Source organism: Crotalus tigris, unplaced genomic scaffold (assembly GCF_016545835.1).
Source record: "Crotalus tigris isolate CLP2741 ecotype Arizona unplaced genomic scaffold, ASM1654583v1 scf7180000018553.2237530, whole genome shotgun sequence".
In the NCBI taxonomy this organism is placed as follows: Eukaryota; Metazoa; Chordata; class Lepidosauria; order Squamata; family Viperidae; genus Crotalus; species Crotalus tigris.
This window is the reverse complement of record NW_024097074.1, coordinates 835,782-852,642: the sequence shown is the minus strand read 5'-3', so window position 1 is coordinate 852,642 and position 16,861 is coordinate 835,782. Positions and strand designations below refer to the sequence as shown.

Sequence of the window (16,861 nt, the reverse complement as noted above, 5' to 3'; positions counted from 1 at the left end):
CACTTACTAAGTGAATTTTGATCCGTTTTACAACCTTTCCTGCCACAGTTGGTCAGTGAATCACTGCGGGTTATGAAATTAGTGATGTAGTTGTTAAACAAGCCTGGCTTTCCCATTGGCTTTGGGAAAGAGGACCTCGCAACAGTCATAAATACGAGTCAGTTGCCAAGGGTCCAGATTTTGACACACAGTCAGTGCGAAAAACAGCCGTCAGTCCCTTTTTTCAATAGCCGGTTTTTTTTACTTCAAACGGTCACTAAATGAACTGTCGTAAGTTGAGGACTACCTGTATAAATCCTCTAAAATCAGGAAGGTGGTTCCCTTTGTTGATGGCAACAGCAGAACTTCTGACTGCTCTCCAGTTTATCTGGACAATAAATAATGGATTAGGTAGATCCCAAGGTAATTTTATTTAATAATAATAATAATAATAAAGTTAGAAGGGGCCATGGAGGTCAACTAGTCCAACCCCCTGCTTCCATTAGACGCAGTTAATCTTGGGGTCTACCCAGTGCTCACTGTCTCTCCTTGGCTATAAGAGCAGTCAGTTCTTCCCCAAAGAGAAAGGGCACATCTGGATAAGGTAGGTGTCGCATTATATGTTTCATCAGTCAACGTTGCCTTTCATGTGAACCTTCGTGCTTGCCTGTACTGTAACCAAGGTTTATTTCGTCTTGCCTCTGCCATTATAATGACATCCCTTTGCTTGCTGCATTTTAGCTGGCCGTCATGCACTCTAGGTCAGTTACTAACCCTTAAAATTATGAGTGCGTGTTTAAAAGTGAAGGGAGAGAAAACTAAAATCCGTAACTCACTTTTTTCCCCGTGCCGTTGTAACTTTGAATGGTCACTAAATTGTAAATTGAGGGTTACCTGTAGTTATACATCTGTACAGGCCTCTATGTTTTCTTTAAGCAATGGGGACATAGCTTGCTCTCCTCCTCTGCCCATCGCAACTGATTGTTCTGTCCCAGCCTACGTGAGTCCTTCTTATGCTCACAAGGAGAAACCTCTCTTCCAAGAAACAGGCACGAACCGCAGGAAAAAACCAATCCCCTTTTATTATTCACAGACCTGAGTCAGTGTCCAAGGCAAACAAACACAGTCCACAGAAATTCGATCCTCAACACGAACGGTTGTCTTCAGCAACCAGCACTTCCCACACCTTCCCTTTTATTATACGGCCAAGGCGTGGCTTCCTAATGCCTTCTCCTTTGCCTTTGGAGCATTGCATTCCTCTGTCCTACTCGCTTCTCTTGCCTGCACATTCGTGCATCCGGGATTTGTCCCAGCTGTTCTTCATCACTGTCCAACTCAGGCTCCCAGCACAGCTGTGTCTCAGCTTGAGTGCGAGTAGAGGGGCCAGGCTCCTCCTCTGACTGTAAGTCTTGGAGCTCCTCAGAGCCTTCCTCTGACTCTGATGTCACTCCAGGCCCCTCCTCCTCCTCTTCTGATTCCTCAGACCCAGCTGCCGGATCCCCTGGCTGGTGAGGACTCACAACACTGATCCTCACAATTTCTTGATGCCCTAATTTTTATAATCAGGTGACCTCAATTAAGTGTGGCCCCATAGAGATCTTATATATTACACACAGACCGTTCAGGAGGCAGATCTATTTGAGCCTCTCCTTTTGGTATCCTTTCAAGACTTTTGTTCCTTTGGAACGCTGAAATTCATTTATCCTTAACGATCAGATTATCTAATGGTTTCTTAGAGAGCCCTGGATTGTGTGTAGATCTGTTGCATGGTGTCTCAGTGGAAATGGGGTAGAAGGAAACCAGCCTAGCTAGAGAAAATACACTATTTTCCCACATCTCTTTTGATGCGCCGTCTTGCAGTGTCTTCAATTTCATTCCCGTAATTGTATGTTGTCGCTTTTCCTTTAAAGAACCTATTTATGTATTTTAAACAGAAAGAGAGTTTGACCCAAATAAGCACTGTGGAGTCTTGGATCCTGAAACAAAGAAACCGTGCACGAGGTCACTCACCTGCAAGGTAAACTTTCTTCCTAGTTCAAATATAATATAATTCCTGTGATGGTTGTTTCAGACGTGTTTTCTGAAGGCTATAGTTGTTATTCTGTTGGAATATCTTTAGGTCACTGGGGCAAAATTAAGATGTCTGGGTTTCAAATCCCAGAATTCTAGTACAGGGCTCCCTCGGCACTCATCGTTAATTGTTCTGGGAGATGTGATGAATACCAAACAATTTTTTTCCCATAAGAAATAACATTGAAATAGCACTTAGTCTTATATGCCGCTTCACAGTGCTTTACAAAGCCCTCTCTGAGCAGTTTACAGAGTCAGCATCTTGCCCCCCAACAATCTGGATCCTCATTTGACCGACCTCGGAAGGAGGGAAGGCTGAGTCAACCTTGAGTCCTATCGAACTTCAGGCTGTGGGCAGAGTCAGCGTGCAATACTGCATTTTAACCACTGCGCCACCACGGCGTAGATAGCAGTAGCACTTAGGCTTATATACCGCTTCACAGGGCTTTACAGTACTCTCTGAGAGGTTTACAGAGTCAGCCTCTTGCCCCTCAACAATCTGGGTCTTCGTTTTACCAACTTCGGAAGGATGGAAGGCTGAGTCAACCTTGAGCCGGTCAGGATCGAACTCCAAGTGGTGGGCAGAGTTTGCCTGCAATTCTGCATTCTAACCATTGCACCACCAGGAAGGAGGATGAGGGAAGGGAATTATTGTGCTGAGGTAACCCGGGAGTAAATGCACTACACAGTGCTTTATATTAAATGGTGGTTTATATTACACTATCCGCAATATACACTAGAAACAAGATACATACACGTGGTGAAACAGCGAACTCCAATACACAGCAGTTACAGCAGTCGAACAGACGAGAGAGAAAAACGCCAGCAAAAAGCCTTCCCTTTTATACTCAGACTCTTAAAGGGATACACACACCCGTTGAGTCATTCCTATTATTGCATCATCCACCTTACATTACATTACATCATTACATAAGCTGTTTAGCCATTAAATTATTATCCTGACCTACTTAATGTAAAGAGTGAATGAGAAAAAGAGAAACTTTGAATTTCTGTAAGAATCGAACCTCTTCGAATTTTAAAAAGAAACTTCCAATAACGAGAACTTTGAATTCCTCACCCAAATTATTTTAACCCCATCATTATTATTGTGGATCATCGCACCGTCAGCCAGATGTTCAGACTGGATTTGGCATTTTGTCTACCTATCGAGTCCTTACCCAGGACCTGGGATAGGCTACAGGTATCGTCGCAGGATGGAAGCAGTTCCTAGTAACAATTGACTAATAGCGAATTTGTCAATGCCAATGGTGTTCAAGTTGTTTTGGGATTGCACCCAGCCTCACCCTAATTATTTTAACCCCATCATTATTATGTGGATGTTTGATGGTGTTACAGGTATCGTCGCAGGATGGAAGCAGTTCCTAGTAAGGCTGCCTTTTGCAATTGACCAATAGCGAATTTGTCAATGCCAATGGTGTTCAAGTTGTTTTGGGATTGCACCCAAGGAGCCTCACCCTAATTATTTTAACCCCATCATTATTATTGTGGATCATCGCACAGTCGGCCAGATGTTCAGACTGGATTTGGCATTTTGTCTACCTATCGAGTCCTTACCCAGGACCTGGGATAGGCAGATGTGGATGTTTGATGGTGTTACAGGTATCGTCGCAGGATGGAAGCAGTTCCTAGTAAGGCCGCCTTTTGCAATTGACTAATAGCGAATTTGTCAATGCCGATGGTGTTCAAGTTGTTTTGGGATTGCACCCAAGGAGCCTCACCCTAATTATTTTAACCCCATCATTATTATTGTGGATCATTCAGCCAGATGTTCAGACTGGATTTGGCATTTTGTCTACCCTTGACTTACAACGGCTTGTTAAGGGAAACGCATAGTCAGGACCCGATGCTCTCACAGGAACCTCCGTGAACTCTGGGCAAGAACTTGACTATCACCTGCCAAATCTAGACAGTCTAACTCAGTATTTCCCAGGTGAGCAAACCTGGCTTTAAGCCAAGTCCTTTGCACAGGTAGTCCTTGACTTACAAAGTGGCTGTTCAAAGTTACAACGGCACCGAAAAAAAGCGATTACTTTTCACAGTTACAGCCTTTGTAGCCTCCCCATGATTGCGTGATTAAAATTCAGACAATTGGTGAACGCGATTCAGCGACTCGTATTTACGACGGTCGCCGTGCCCTTGGATCCCCTTTGGCGACTTTCTGGCAAGCCAACTCAATGGGGAAGCCGGATTCTCTTAGCAACCTATTAGTAACTTAACAACTGCAGGGTCGTAAAACGGGGCTAGGTTCACTTAAAAGCTCTCAAGTAGCGACAGAAGTGTTGGGCTCGCTCGTGGTCCTAAGTCAAGGATTACGTGTTTCTGAAACCAGAACTCCACAGTTGAGTTCCCAAACGTTTAAAAAGGTTTTTTTATTGATTTTCTAGTTTTACATTTAAATATTTAAAAAGCAACGTGGCGGCTGAGTTAATCGATAGTTCAACAACGTGCAAAGATTCTTTAGTACAAGTTTCAGACGACTACATTAAATATCTCCTCTCTTTTCCCCTTAGTGTTTACTGTCTTATGTTTAAACTAATACAGTTATTATTATATCAGTTAAATAAAAATAACTTTCTTGCATTTATCAATAATGTTTAGTTCAGTGGTTCTCAACCTTTCTAATGCCGCGACCCCATAATACAGTCACCCATGTTGTGGTGACCCCTAACCACTTATACATTACCGGGTGCCAGGGGTGTGGCCAAAGAAAGGGGGGGGGGAAATGGCGGACAGCCTTGTTTGGCGACCTCCGTGAAATGGTTGTTCGACCCCAAATGGGGTCCCGACCCACAGGTTGAGAACCACTGGTTTTAGTTTATACATATCCTGGTTATTTTAACGTTCAATCTTTATAGACTTATCAATGTCCGAATTCATTTTTCCCAATTTTTAGTTTCCCACTAATATTTAAATTTGACGTTTAATATTTATAAGTTCCAAGCTTTAAACAACCACCGTTCCCTTTGTCCCCATTCATCACAAAACCTAATGTTCAGAGTTCCCAAACGTTTAAACTAGAGTTCCATAGTAAATCAACTAAAATTGGACTTAAATGGATAACAGAACCATAGAACACAGCTAAATTTTACTACCTGTTTCAGCTTTTATAGGAAATCTTTTAACTCAAGTTTTTCTGACTTCAACCCCCGTATGTACAATTAAATTCTTGGGATATTTTTCCAGAGGCTAGTCTCACTGAATCCCAAGGAACTGACTGCTACTTCTTAAGCTAACACTCTTGGTAGAGTTTTTTTTTCCCCTGGGAATAACCTGTAGAACAGTGGTTCTCAACCTTTTTAATGCCGCGACCCCCCAACCGGTCGTAAGTCAAGGACTACTCAACTGGTCGTAAGTCGAGAACTACTCAACTGGTGCAGCACCGTTTGCAGAATGGGACTTTTGGCGGGCTCAGCAGGGCAGAGACAGCCTGGACAATTCCTATTGGCTTTTGAAAGCCAATAGAATTAGACCAGTGGTTCTCAACCTTTCTAATGCCACGACCCCATAATACAGTTCCCCATGTTGTGGTGACCCCCAACCACTTATACATCACCGGGTGCCAGGGGTGTGGCCAAAGAAAAGGGGAAAAAAATGGCGGACAGCCTTGTTTGGCGACCCCCGTGAAATGGTCGTTCGACCCCAAATGGGGTCCCGACCCACAGGTTGAGAACCACTGAATTAGACTCTATTCAAGAGAGTCTATTCTATTGGCTTTCCAAAGCCAATAGAATAAAAGGGAGTAGCACAGCTAAGGAAAAGGGAGGAAAAAAATGGCGGATTGCGTTGTTTGGCAACCCCCGTGAAATGGTCGTTCGACCCCAAGTGGGGTCCCGACCCACAGGTTGAGAACCGCTGCTGTAGAACTTTCAGCGCTGAACTGATTGTGGTCCTGTGACTTATCTATTTATTTTTTAATTTTTTTGTATCACACTTATCTAGCCGCCCAGCTCACGGACATGATGTTTTAACCTCTCCTAGATCCTCCCCTTCAAATAGCATAAACAGCGGCACCTCTTCAAACCACACGAGCGGGAACGTAGCAGAATTGCCCCTTCCGGCGATGGGAGGAGAATTGCTCTGCAGATTATCCAGCGACGAAGGAGAGCTAGAAGGATCCGAAGAAGCAGAAAAATTAGACTGCTCCTATTCGGAGCACCATCCTCAGCCACTTGGGGTACTTGTTGGCGGCATTTCTGGCGGGCTGAATGTTTATAAGTCGCGTTGGCGCAAAGGAGCAGATTTTTCAATTTGGACAGAAACATGTGAGCGAGAAGGTCTATCAGGCGCAAAAGACGAAGTCTACATCGGACGCTCCAACTAAACTGATTTAGCGCTAAAAGCCTATGCACAGGAGTCTTCTTAAACTAACCGCAACGGCATTCAGGGGAGGTTGAACTTATAGTAGTGGCCAAAATTGTGGAAACCTTTTGGGAAAAGTCTATTTTTGAGGTTGGATGGCTAATAACACCACTTTTGTTTTGGAGTAGTACCATAAAATTATATATCAATGGAAAGATCGTTTAATCAAGAATGTAATGCAACCACTTTTGTTCAATTATTTGTACTGTATTCTATGAAATGTTATAGCCAAATAACCAGAAAAGGGAAGCACAACTTGCTTAGGTTGATATCAGGTAGCTTTCCTTCATCTGATTGTAGCCAATGAGCGCGAGTGTTTAGAGAGCCAATCGGGTGTCCTCTTGTTTTGGCCATGAGCCAATCGGATCACAGTAGGATCCGGTTATTGATGTCATGCATTGAAGCCGAGAGGAGGACATTTGTCAGTGTGTTGTGTGATCGCTATCAAGTTGGTTGGGGTTTTTTGTGTTCTTTCATTTAGTGAGCTTGTAATATGTAATAAAATTAAAGGAATGGTGCAGAGAGTTGACTGGTTGCCCAGAAAGCGATGTAAAATAGTATTATTAAGTGAACAAGGCTACAGTTATAAATAAACGAGAAGAAAAAATGGTGGAAATTTAACCAAAGGTGGCATTTCTACTGTACGCGTTTCCCAAAAGGTTTCCACCATTTTGGCCACTACTGTAGTTTGCTTGTGGCTACGCAGGGATTCTACGCTGATGCCTCTTTTCACTCTGCCCCACGTTCTGCCACTCCTTCTCCCATACTTTCCAAATCCTGTTAAAGAGGGGGAACCATGCCATTCTTTCCTACAAGAATGTTACTAGCAAGGCCACCGTTTAACCAACCCTTAGAATGCACAGATGGATTAATGTGGTGATTAAAAGAGTCTGTTTTGTTTCCTCCCCTTCCTTTCCTAGTTCTGTTCCTTTGGAAGTCACTTGATGGGAAGAGGATACTACGTATTTGACAGGAGATGGGATCATTTTCGGCTAGCGCTAAATTCTATGGTAGAAAAACACTTAAACTCACAAATGTGGAAGTAAGTATATCTGTGTTGTCTGGATGGTTTTTTTTTTTAATTTTATTTTAAGGCTTATCGTTATTTATTTGTCAAATTTATTTGCTGTCCATCTCGCAATTTAAATGACTCTGAGTGACAGAGAAAATACTAACTTAAACTTAACAGTATTCTGTGAAGGGAAAAAATAGTGTGCATAAATAATGTGTAATTCTAATGCCAAAGCAAGGACAATAGTAACATTGGTGAATAGGAATAATTTTAGTAACCACAAAGTAATAAAATATTAGCTACATTTTGAGGAAAGCTTGCTTGCTTGTCTGTCTGTCTATCTGTATCTCCGTCCATCCACCCTCCTACCTACCTATCTCTGTCTGTCTGTCTGTCTATTATCCCTATCCATCCACATCCATATCTATGTATCTATCTGTCTGCCTGCCTGCCTACCTACCTCTGTCTGTCTATTATCCCTATCCATCCACATCCATATCTGCCTGCCTGCCTGCCTGCCTGTCTACCTTCCTACCTACCTACCTTCCTACCTACTTACCTATTTATATATCTGCCTGCCTGCCTAGCTACCTACTTACCAACCTACCTGTTTATATCTATCTATCTATCCCTATCCATCCACATCCATATCTATGTATCTATCTGCCTGCCTGCCTACCAACCTACCTCTGTCTGTCTATCTATTATCCCTATCCACTCACATCCATATTTGTCTGCCTGCCTGCCTACCTGCCTGTCTACCTTCCTACTTACCTATCTTCCTATTTTATTTATTTATTTATTTATGAGACTTATATACCGCTTTAAGTGCAAGCACTCTCTAAGCGGTGTACACCAGTAAGCAATGTATATATATATTTTACATTGCCCCCAACAATCTGGGTCCTCATTTTACCTACCTCGGAAGGATGGAAGGCTGAGTCAACCTTGAGCCGGTGAGATTTGAACCGCTGACCTGCTGCACACAGTCAGCTAAAGTGGCCTGCAGTACTGCACTCTAACTGCTGCGCCACCTCGGCTCTTTTACTACCTACCTACTTACCTATTTATATATCTGCCTGCCTAGCTACCTACTTACCTACCTATCTGCCTCTATCTATCTATCTATCTATCTATCTATCTATCTATCTATCTATCTATCTATCTATCTATCTATCTATCTATCCCTATCCATCCACATCCATATCTGTGTATCTATCTGCCTGCTTGCCTACCAACCTACCTCTGTCTGTCTTATCTATTATCCCTATCCATCCACATCCATATCTATCTGCCTGCCTGCCTGCCTGTCTGTATACCTATCTGTCTATCTGTCTATCTATCCCTATCCATCCACATCCATCCATCCATATCTATCTGTCTGTCTGCCTTATCTATCTCTATCCCTATGTCTTAATCCTTGTAGGAAAGCTCTTTCTGCTTCGTTAGCGAAGGATGCTGGGTAGGACTGATGGAAAATGCCTCTATCCCAAACGTGTGTTTCTCTCCTTCCATACTTTAGGAAAATCCCTCCCGCCGTGGATAGTCCCATGCCGTCCCCAGCAGCACACCTCAGCAGCCCCTTCCCGGCCTCCGTTCTTCAACCTTTCAGTAATCCCACCTCGGCGTACATTCCCTCTGCGCCCGTCAGCTCCAGAATCCCTCCTTCTTACGTCATGACGTCCGCCATGCTCTCCAGCGCCCCTTTCGGGACGATGTCAGACACCAGTTCCGTCACGTCCCACGCCACCGCCTTCCCGCACGTGGCCGCAAGCTTGAGCATCGTAGACTCCACCTTCAAGATGCCGTCTGCCCTGTCGCCTCTGCCGGCCGTCATCCCTTCCCCGTCTCACAAGCCGTCCAAAACGAAAACCAGCAAGTCCTCCAAAGTCAGAGACATCTTGTGCCGCGGTGGCGACGAGTCTTCTAGTAACAGAAAGAAAAAGCTGCCATCTTCTTCTTCCTCCTCCTCTTCCTCCTCCTCCTCATTACCTTTCCAGACTTCTTCCTCGTCTTCGGTTTCAGGGGCGCACAGGAAGAACTGCGTCTTGAACCCCAGTCCCACCCTCAATCATTACCAGGCCGCTTCTTCCTACAACAGCCTCTCCGTGCACAGCGCAAACAACGGAACAAGTTCCTTCAGTGCCAAATCCGAGCCCTCAGGACGGACTTCGCTCTCGAGTAGCGCGGCGGACTCGGTGAAACACATGAGCATCGTCGTGAGCAGTATTGACCCTTCCGGTTTGTCGGTCCCTTCCCTGGTGCATCCTTTGTCGGACCATTCCTTCGCCCCGCACAACGCCGTCTCTTCGCTGCCCCTTTGTTTTGACAAATCGGAAGGGAAAAAGCGCAAGAACTCGAGCGCCAGCAGCAAAGCCTGTAAAATTACTAAAATGCCTGGAATGAATAGTGTTCATAAAAAGAACACGCCCAATCTCATTTCTCCTGTGCCAGATACGCCAAACAACGCCATCTCTCGGACGGTAAGTGGAATAGAACAGTAGAGTGGAATGAAATGGAATGGAATACATATTGGAATATAGAATAGAATAGAACAGAACAGAATAGAATAGATATTGGAATATAGAATACAATAGAATAGAATAGAATAGAATAGAATAGAATAGAATAGAATAGAATAGAATAGAATAGAATAGAATAGAATAGAATAGAATAGAATAGAATAGAATAGATATTGAATAGAATAGAATAGAATAGAATTAGAATAGAATAGAATAGAATAATAGAATAGAATAGAATAGAATAGAATAGAATAGAATAGAATAGAATAGATATTGGAATATAGAATAGAGTAGAGTAGAATAGAATAGAATAGATATTGGAATATAGAATAGAATAGAATAGGATAGAGAATAGAATAGAATAGAATAGAATAGAATAGAATAGAATAGATATTGGAATATAGAATAGAGTAGAGTAGAATAGAATAAAATAGAATAGAATAGAATAGAATAGAATAGATATTGGAATATAGAATAGAATAGAGTAGAACAGAATAGAACAGAATAGAATAGATATTGGAATATAGAATAAATTAGAATAGAATAGAACAGAACAGAATAGAATAGATATTGGAATATAGAATAGAATTAGAATAGAATAGAATAGAATAGAATAGAATAGAATAGAATAGAATAGAATAGAATAGAATAGATATTGGAATATAGAATAGAGTAGAATAGGATAGAGAATAGAATAGAATAGATATTGGAATATAGAATAGAGTAGAGTAGAATAGAATAGAGTAGAATAGAATAGAATAGAATAGATATTGGAATATAGAGTAGAGTAGAATAGAATAGAATAGATATTGGAATATAGAGTAGAGTAGAATAGAATAGAATAGAATAGATATTGGAATATAGAATAGAATAGGATAGAATAGATATTGGAATATAGAATAGAATAGAATAGAATAGATATTGGAATATAGAATAGAGTAGAGTAGAATAGAATAGAATAGAATAGAATAGAATAGATATTGGAATATAGAATAGAATAGAATAGGATAGAGAATAGGATAGGATAGAATAGAAAAATTGGAAGGGACCTTGAAGGTCTTCTAGTCCAGCCCCTTGCTCAAACAGGAGAACCTATACCATCTCAGACAGGTGATTGTCTAGTCTCTTCTTAAAAATCTCCAGTGATGAAGCACCCACGATTTCTGGAGGCAAAGCTGTTCTACTGGTTGATTGTCCTCTCTGTCAGGAAGTTTCTCCTTAATTCCAGGTTGCTTCTCTTTGGTCAGTTTCCAACCATTGTGTCTCGTCCTTCCCTCTGGTGCTTTGGAGAATAGCTTGACTCCCTCTTCTTTGTGGCAACCCCTGAGATACTGGAATGCTGCTATCATGTCACCCCCGTTTCATCTTTTCTTTAGACCAGCCAAACCCAGGTCCCGCAGCCGTTCTTCGTATGTTTTGGTCTCCAGGCCTTGGATCATCTTAGTTGCTCTTCTCTGAATTTTTTTCCAAACTCTCAACCTCTTTTTTGTGATATGGTGACCAAAATTGGCTGCAGTATTCCAGGTGTGGTCTCACTAGGGTTTTATAAAGCGGTACTAATACTTTGCATGATCTTAGAAGTCAGTCAGTCTTCGGGGTTTGAACTCCAACGAGATCTTTTTAAGGTTTCCAGAGATTCCAGGAAAACTCAGCACTATCCGTTTTAGGACTGAAACATCCTATGACAGAATTTTTATTTTTATTTTTTTTGTATCTTGGAATAGATGACTGGAAATAAGCCACCCTTTAATATTTTTAAGAATAATTGTTTTTTTTTTTTAAAAAAGAAACACCCGAAAACTCCATTCCAATGAAATGCAGAAACTAGTGGAAATAAAGGCCTGTTTTTGTTTGTTTATCGCTTTGCAGATTGGAAAAAACAGTGGTATAGCTCTGTCCCAGTCCAGTCCTTCAAGTACATCAAATCTAATGCACAACAAACAAGTGAGTTTGTGTTGTTGTTTTTTTTTTAAATTATATTTAAGTCATAATGTGCATCGCTTAATTGCTGTATTATGGTTAACAAACGTGGTTTATCTTAGCAAGTCCATGACTTTTATTATGTTTATTTATTTAAAAGATTTGTACAGCTGTCCGCCTTTAAACACAGCTCCGGGCCGCTGGCTATAAAAACCATAAAAACAGAAACTGAAAAACTTTTAACTGAACATTATTATTCAGGATGCTGCTTTAAATCTTTAAGCTTTAAAGCAGGCTCCATTACGGTCATAACCCGAGGACTATCTGTGTAATAATGTCCTTTTCCAAACAAACTCACATCCTTACCCATTTGTACAAAGTCCTAGATCAGGGGTAGGCAACCTTGACTCTTTTATGACTTGTGGATTTCAACTCCCAGAATTCCTCAGCCAGCCTGGCTCAGCTTGGAAACCTCTCCCTTTCCCCTCAGCGTGGCTGGCTCAGGAATTCTGGGAGTTGAAGTCCACGAGTCATAAGAGAGCCAAGGTTCCCCACCCCTGCCCTATATCGGGGGTCCTCAACCTTGGCAACTTTAAGACTCGTGGACTTCAACTCCCAGAATTCCTGAGCCAGCATGGCTCAGCATGGAAACCTCTCCCTTTCCCCTCAGCGTGGCTGGCTCAGGAATTCTGGGAGTTGAAGTCCACGAGTCATAAAAGGGCCAAGGTTGCCCACCCCTGTCCTAGATGTATATTTAACCATGCATTTTTGGAAAGATGAGGCTTATGTACTTTTCCCCCCAGCTTTTGGACTAAAACATTTAGTGTAACCATTAAGTATTCTTTAAAGACTTAAGTCATTTTAGGGAACAATTATAAAACGCTGGTTCTGTGACAAAGATACACATTCCCAGCAATTGTTAGAAGCCTTGAATAATTGCCATCCACCCAACCTTCACTTTATCTAGAATTTGCTGCATAATCTGCCTTGGCACACCTGTGAGCAACCTGTAATGAGCCACAATGGCAAAGAAATGTCCCTTCCAAGTTTATGAATCCTTGGCTGGTTCTTTTTCTGAATGCCTTGAAATTAAAAAAGGATGGGAAGAGCAATTATATCCGATTACTATGTGCAGCGCTGGTTAATTGTTCTAACTTTCAGGATATTTCTCCTTAGTTCTAGGTTGCTTTGGTTAGTTTCCATCCGTTGCTTCTTCTCCTGCCTTTAAGTGCTTTGGAGAACAGCTTGACTCCTTCTTTTTTGGGGCAGCCCCTGAGATATTGGAACACTGCTATCATGTCCCCCCTGGTCCTTCTCTTCGTTAAACTAGACATGCCCAATTCCAACATCCGTTCCTTGTATGCTTTAGCCTCCAGTCCCCTGATCCTCTTTGTTGCTGTTCTCTGCACTCTTTCCAGAATCTCAACCTCTTTTTTACACCGTGGCGACCAAAACTGGATGCCGTATTCCAAGTGTGGCCTTACCAAGGTGTTGTAAAGTGGTATTAACAACACTTCACGTGATCTTGATTCTATCCCTCTGTTCATGCAGCCTAGCACTGTGTTGGCTTTTTTTGGTTTCCTAAAGAAAAGCAGAACTGAGATGTGCTAAAAGCATACAGACACTCCTTGTCTTAGGTCCCCAACTGAGCCCCAAATTTTTGTCGCTAAAGGAAACATTTCTTAAATGAGCTTTGCCTCGTTTTACGACCTTTATAGCCACAGTTGCAAAGTGATTCGCTGCAGTTGGTTAAGTCAGCAACACGATTGTTAAGTGAAACTGACTTCCCCCCATCGGCTCTGCTTCTCAGAACGTTGCAAAGGAAGATCACGTGACTCCCCGGGACGCTGTGACCGTCCTATATATGAGTCAGTTGCCAAGTGTTTTAATTTTGATCACATGTTCATGGAGATGCCACAATGTTCATAAGGGTGAAAAACAGTAATAAGTCAGTTATTTCAGTACCCTTGTAACTTTGAACGAAGGACTAGCTATATCTTTAGACTGCTGGTTTTTGTGTGCTTTTTAAAATATATATATATATATATATTTGTCATAATTTTCCCTTTTGTCATTTAAGACAAACTGTTCATTTTCTCTTTCAGAAAACATTAAATCGGCCTGGTCGGATAAGGACTCTTCCATGATAAGGAGAACAAACCATCTCTATATTTTTGCAGCCCTTCTCCAAGCCAGCTTATTGGCTTTCTTGTGTCCTGCTGATTTTTTTTGTACTTTTGTATTAAAATCTTTCCTTTTTTTTTTCCTCCATAAAATTGTAGTCATGGCTTACTTTCATTTCTTACATGTGTTGGCCTGTGATCTGTGCAATCGGGCTTGATTTTAATTAATGCCTTTAGAAGGAAATTGTTGCGTTTTCTCTATCTCTTTCTCTCTCTCTCTTTTTTTTTTTTTTAGTTTCTCGCCACAACGGGAGCAGTGGACATTTCGAAATAATACCACGTGTGATAAAAAGGCTAGATTGAGCAAAGCTATTATTTCAAATTTGCAGTAACTTCTGTATTAATTATTGTCCTCAGGATGAATAGACAGTGTCCATCAATTTTGCTGACTTATGCATCCAGTGTCAGTGTTCTAGATCCTTTCAACACACTGAAGGGTTAATGCAGCTGGCTATTATTGCCAATATTAATAGGAATATTGTGTGACCATTTCCTCATACCTAGGTGAAGGGGCCAAGAAAAGGATTGCCGTCCTTCGCAAAAACAGAAATCAGACATACTGAATTTGCATCAGTTAAATTGCACTGACAATGTTTTTACAGGAATTACTGATTTTTTTAAAACAAAAGTAGATCTTTTGTAATCAGGAAACCAATTCTACTAAGGTACTACAAAATTACTACGAAGGAATTAACTTTTATTTCTACAGAATTAAAAGTGCACTTATACGCAGGTTTATTGACATCTTGGGGAGAAATGAAAATGAATGCAAATAGTTTATTAGCTTCTTCCCTTTTCACGTAAAGGCTTAGGGCAGATTTTAAAACATAGAAAATGTTTAACAACGGTAAACAAGGCTAGGCCTCTTGGGAGAAATTAGACAATATTCTCAAAAATAATTTTTATAATGTTATTGTAATTTATGTTTTCTTATACTTGGAAAGTGACAAGAGAAGTTTCATGAGCGATGTGAAACTTAAGAAAATATGGTTGTATTTTTCATGTATTTTGAGTTGCGTTTTACTGTACATTCTTCAGATTGAAAAACAAAATGTACATATCTTTATTTTTGCACAATTTTTTTGTCTTTGGTTGTAGGAACAGAGCCTTGTTTTTTTAAAAACTAATTTATTTTGTGTTGTATAGCTGCAGGAGTTATCAAATTTCAGTAGCAGAACAACGCTCCAATTATTGAACTGCTGTTCTATATTTTTGAGGGGAAAAAAAAAGTACGACGATTATGAATTTGGCTGCTGAAGGAACAATTTAATAATGTCAAGACTTCCTTAGCTTAACATGCATCTATTATGTAGAAAGCTGGATTTTTGGGGGTGCTTTGGCATAACCCGTATTTAACTTTTCATTTCCTGTGACGTAGATCTCACAGCGTTTTGGAAAGCTAAGTATTAAATACAGCCCTCCATATTTTGTCCCATCACATTTTTTTTAAAAAAGGTCATTTAATTTATATATACTAAAATGGTATATATAGTGCGGTTTTAAAAATGGAAGTGGACTAGACCAGCCTGTATTGTAGTGTAGCATTTGTTAAACAGTTGGGCTTCCCCCCCCCCTTTCCAACCATTTTCCCTTCTAAACACCCAACTTTTCAGAAGATGTGATTTCCAGCAATAGAGGCACAGAAGCTTTGGTCGTTAACACACAACGCAATGCATAGGCCCGTCAGCCATATTTAAAAATAAAAAATAAAAAAGCAACTCGGATAACTTGGATATGCCTTCTTTTGTATCGATGTTAACAATTGTATATAGTGCCGATCAACCTTTGTAGAGAATAGTTTATACAGCATATTCTATTATTGCCGATTCTCAGTGAACTCTTGTTTAAAAAAAGAAGAAGAAAAGGATTTTTTCTATCTACACCTTCTATTTTGTTACGCTGTTTTACCCATGGCACTTTAAACAAAACTTTGGGTTTTACATAGCTGGTCGGTCATGGGAAATAAAATAAAATAAATAAATAAATAAATAAAATTCTGTTGCACAGAAGTGAAATTTGCACCTCCTCAATTATGCTTTCCTACTACAGATTTTAGAATCCTTTTCGGGAAGACTTTTGAAAATAGCACGTCCAATCATTCTTAAAAAAAAAAATTGCCATATGTGTAGAGTCCATTTCTTTTCTACGGACCCATATTTTGTAACACTATTTTCCTCCTCCTGCACCTTTTATGATGTATTTAGCAGTATCTGAGAAATCCCATTCCATGCTTGTGATAATTGTAAGTGTCGAAAGTGGATGTAAATAGTAAAATTTATGACTTACAGTTTTGAGAAAAGGGAAAATAAAGAACAAAATGTGTATCTTGACTGATACTGCCATGGTTTAAGCACCCAGGCCTGGAGATATTCTCCAGTGGGCGATTGTATTTCTTTTGTTACTTGTTGGTTTTGCTTTATTATTATTATTGTTATTATTATTATTATTTGTAACATGGCTTTGTAAATAAAATAATTTATATGTTTCTAAGAAAAAAACACACGCAACGCTTTATTGCTTTGTAAAAAGAAAACGCTCCAGGATTATCTGGGAAAAATTACAAGCCTTGACACGACTGGGTGAAAGGTTTTGTTAGGATCTTTCCTGAAAGAGAAATCCACTTCCCAAAATAAGGAAATATACTTAGTATTTCTGCTGGTCAATATGAAGTGTCATCCCTGGGTGGTGACTCCATCGTTACCATCCAAGTACAAAAAGCCTCAAACGACCAAGTACAAAAGCCCCAGTGAAAAGGATGGAACTGCTCAATCTGTGTCTCACACCACAATCTTGCC

General features: G+C 40.7%; 1 protein-coding gene across 1 annotated transcript in view; it reads left to right on the top strand.

The window, feature by feature from the left end:
* The window catches only part of ATXN7L1 (ataxin 7 like 1), a 70,000-nt gene extending 53,436 nt beyond the window's left edge, over positions 1–16,564 (top strand). The window contains 8 exon segments of the mRNA XM_039354432.1: positions 1,914–1,996; positions 3,904–3,952; positions 3,955–4,000; positions 6,049–6,244; positions 7,350–7,471; positions 8,964–9,924; positions 11,833–11,907; positions 13,989–16,564. Of these exon segments, the coding sequence (XP_039210366.1) occupies positions 1,914–1,996; positions 3,904–3,952; positions 3,955–4,000; positions 6,049–6,244; positions 7,350–7,471; positions 8,964–9,924; positions 11,833–11,907; positions 13,989–14,030 (1,574 nt within the window). The 3' untranslated portion in view covers positions 14,031–16,564.
* The last annotated feature ends 297 nt before the right edge of the window (positions 16,565–16,861 follow it).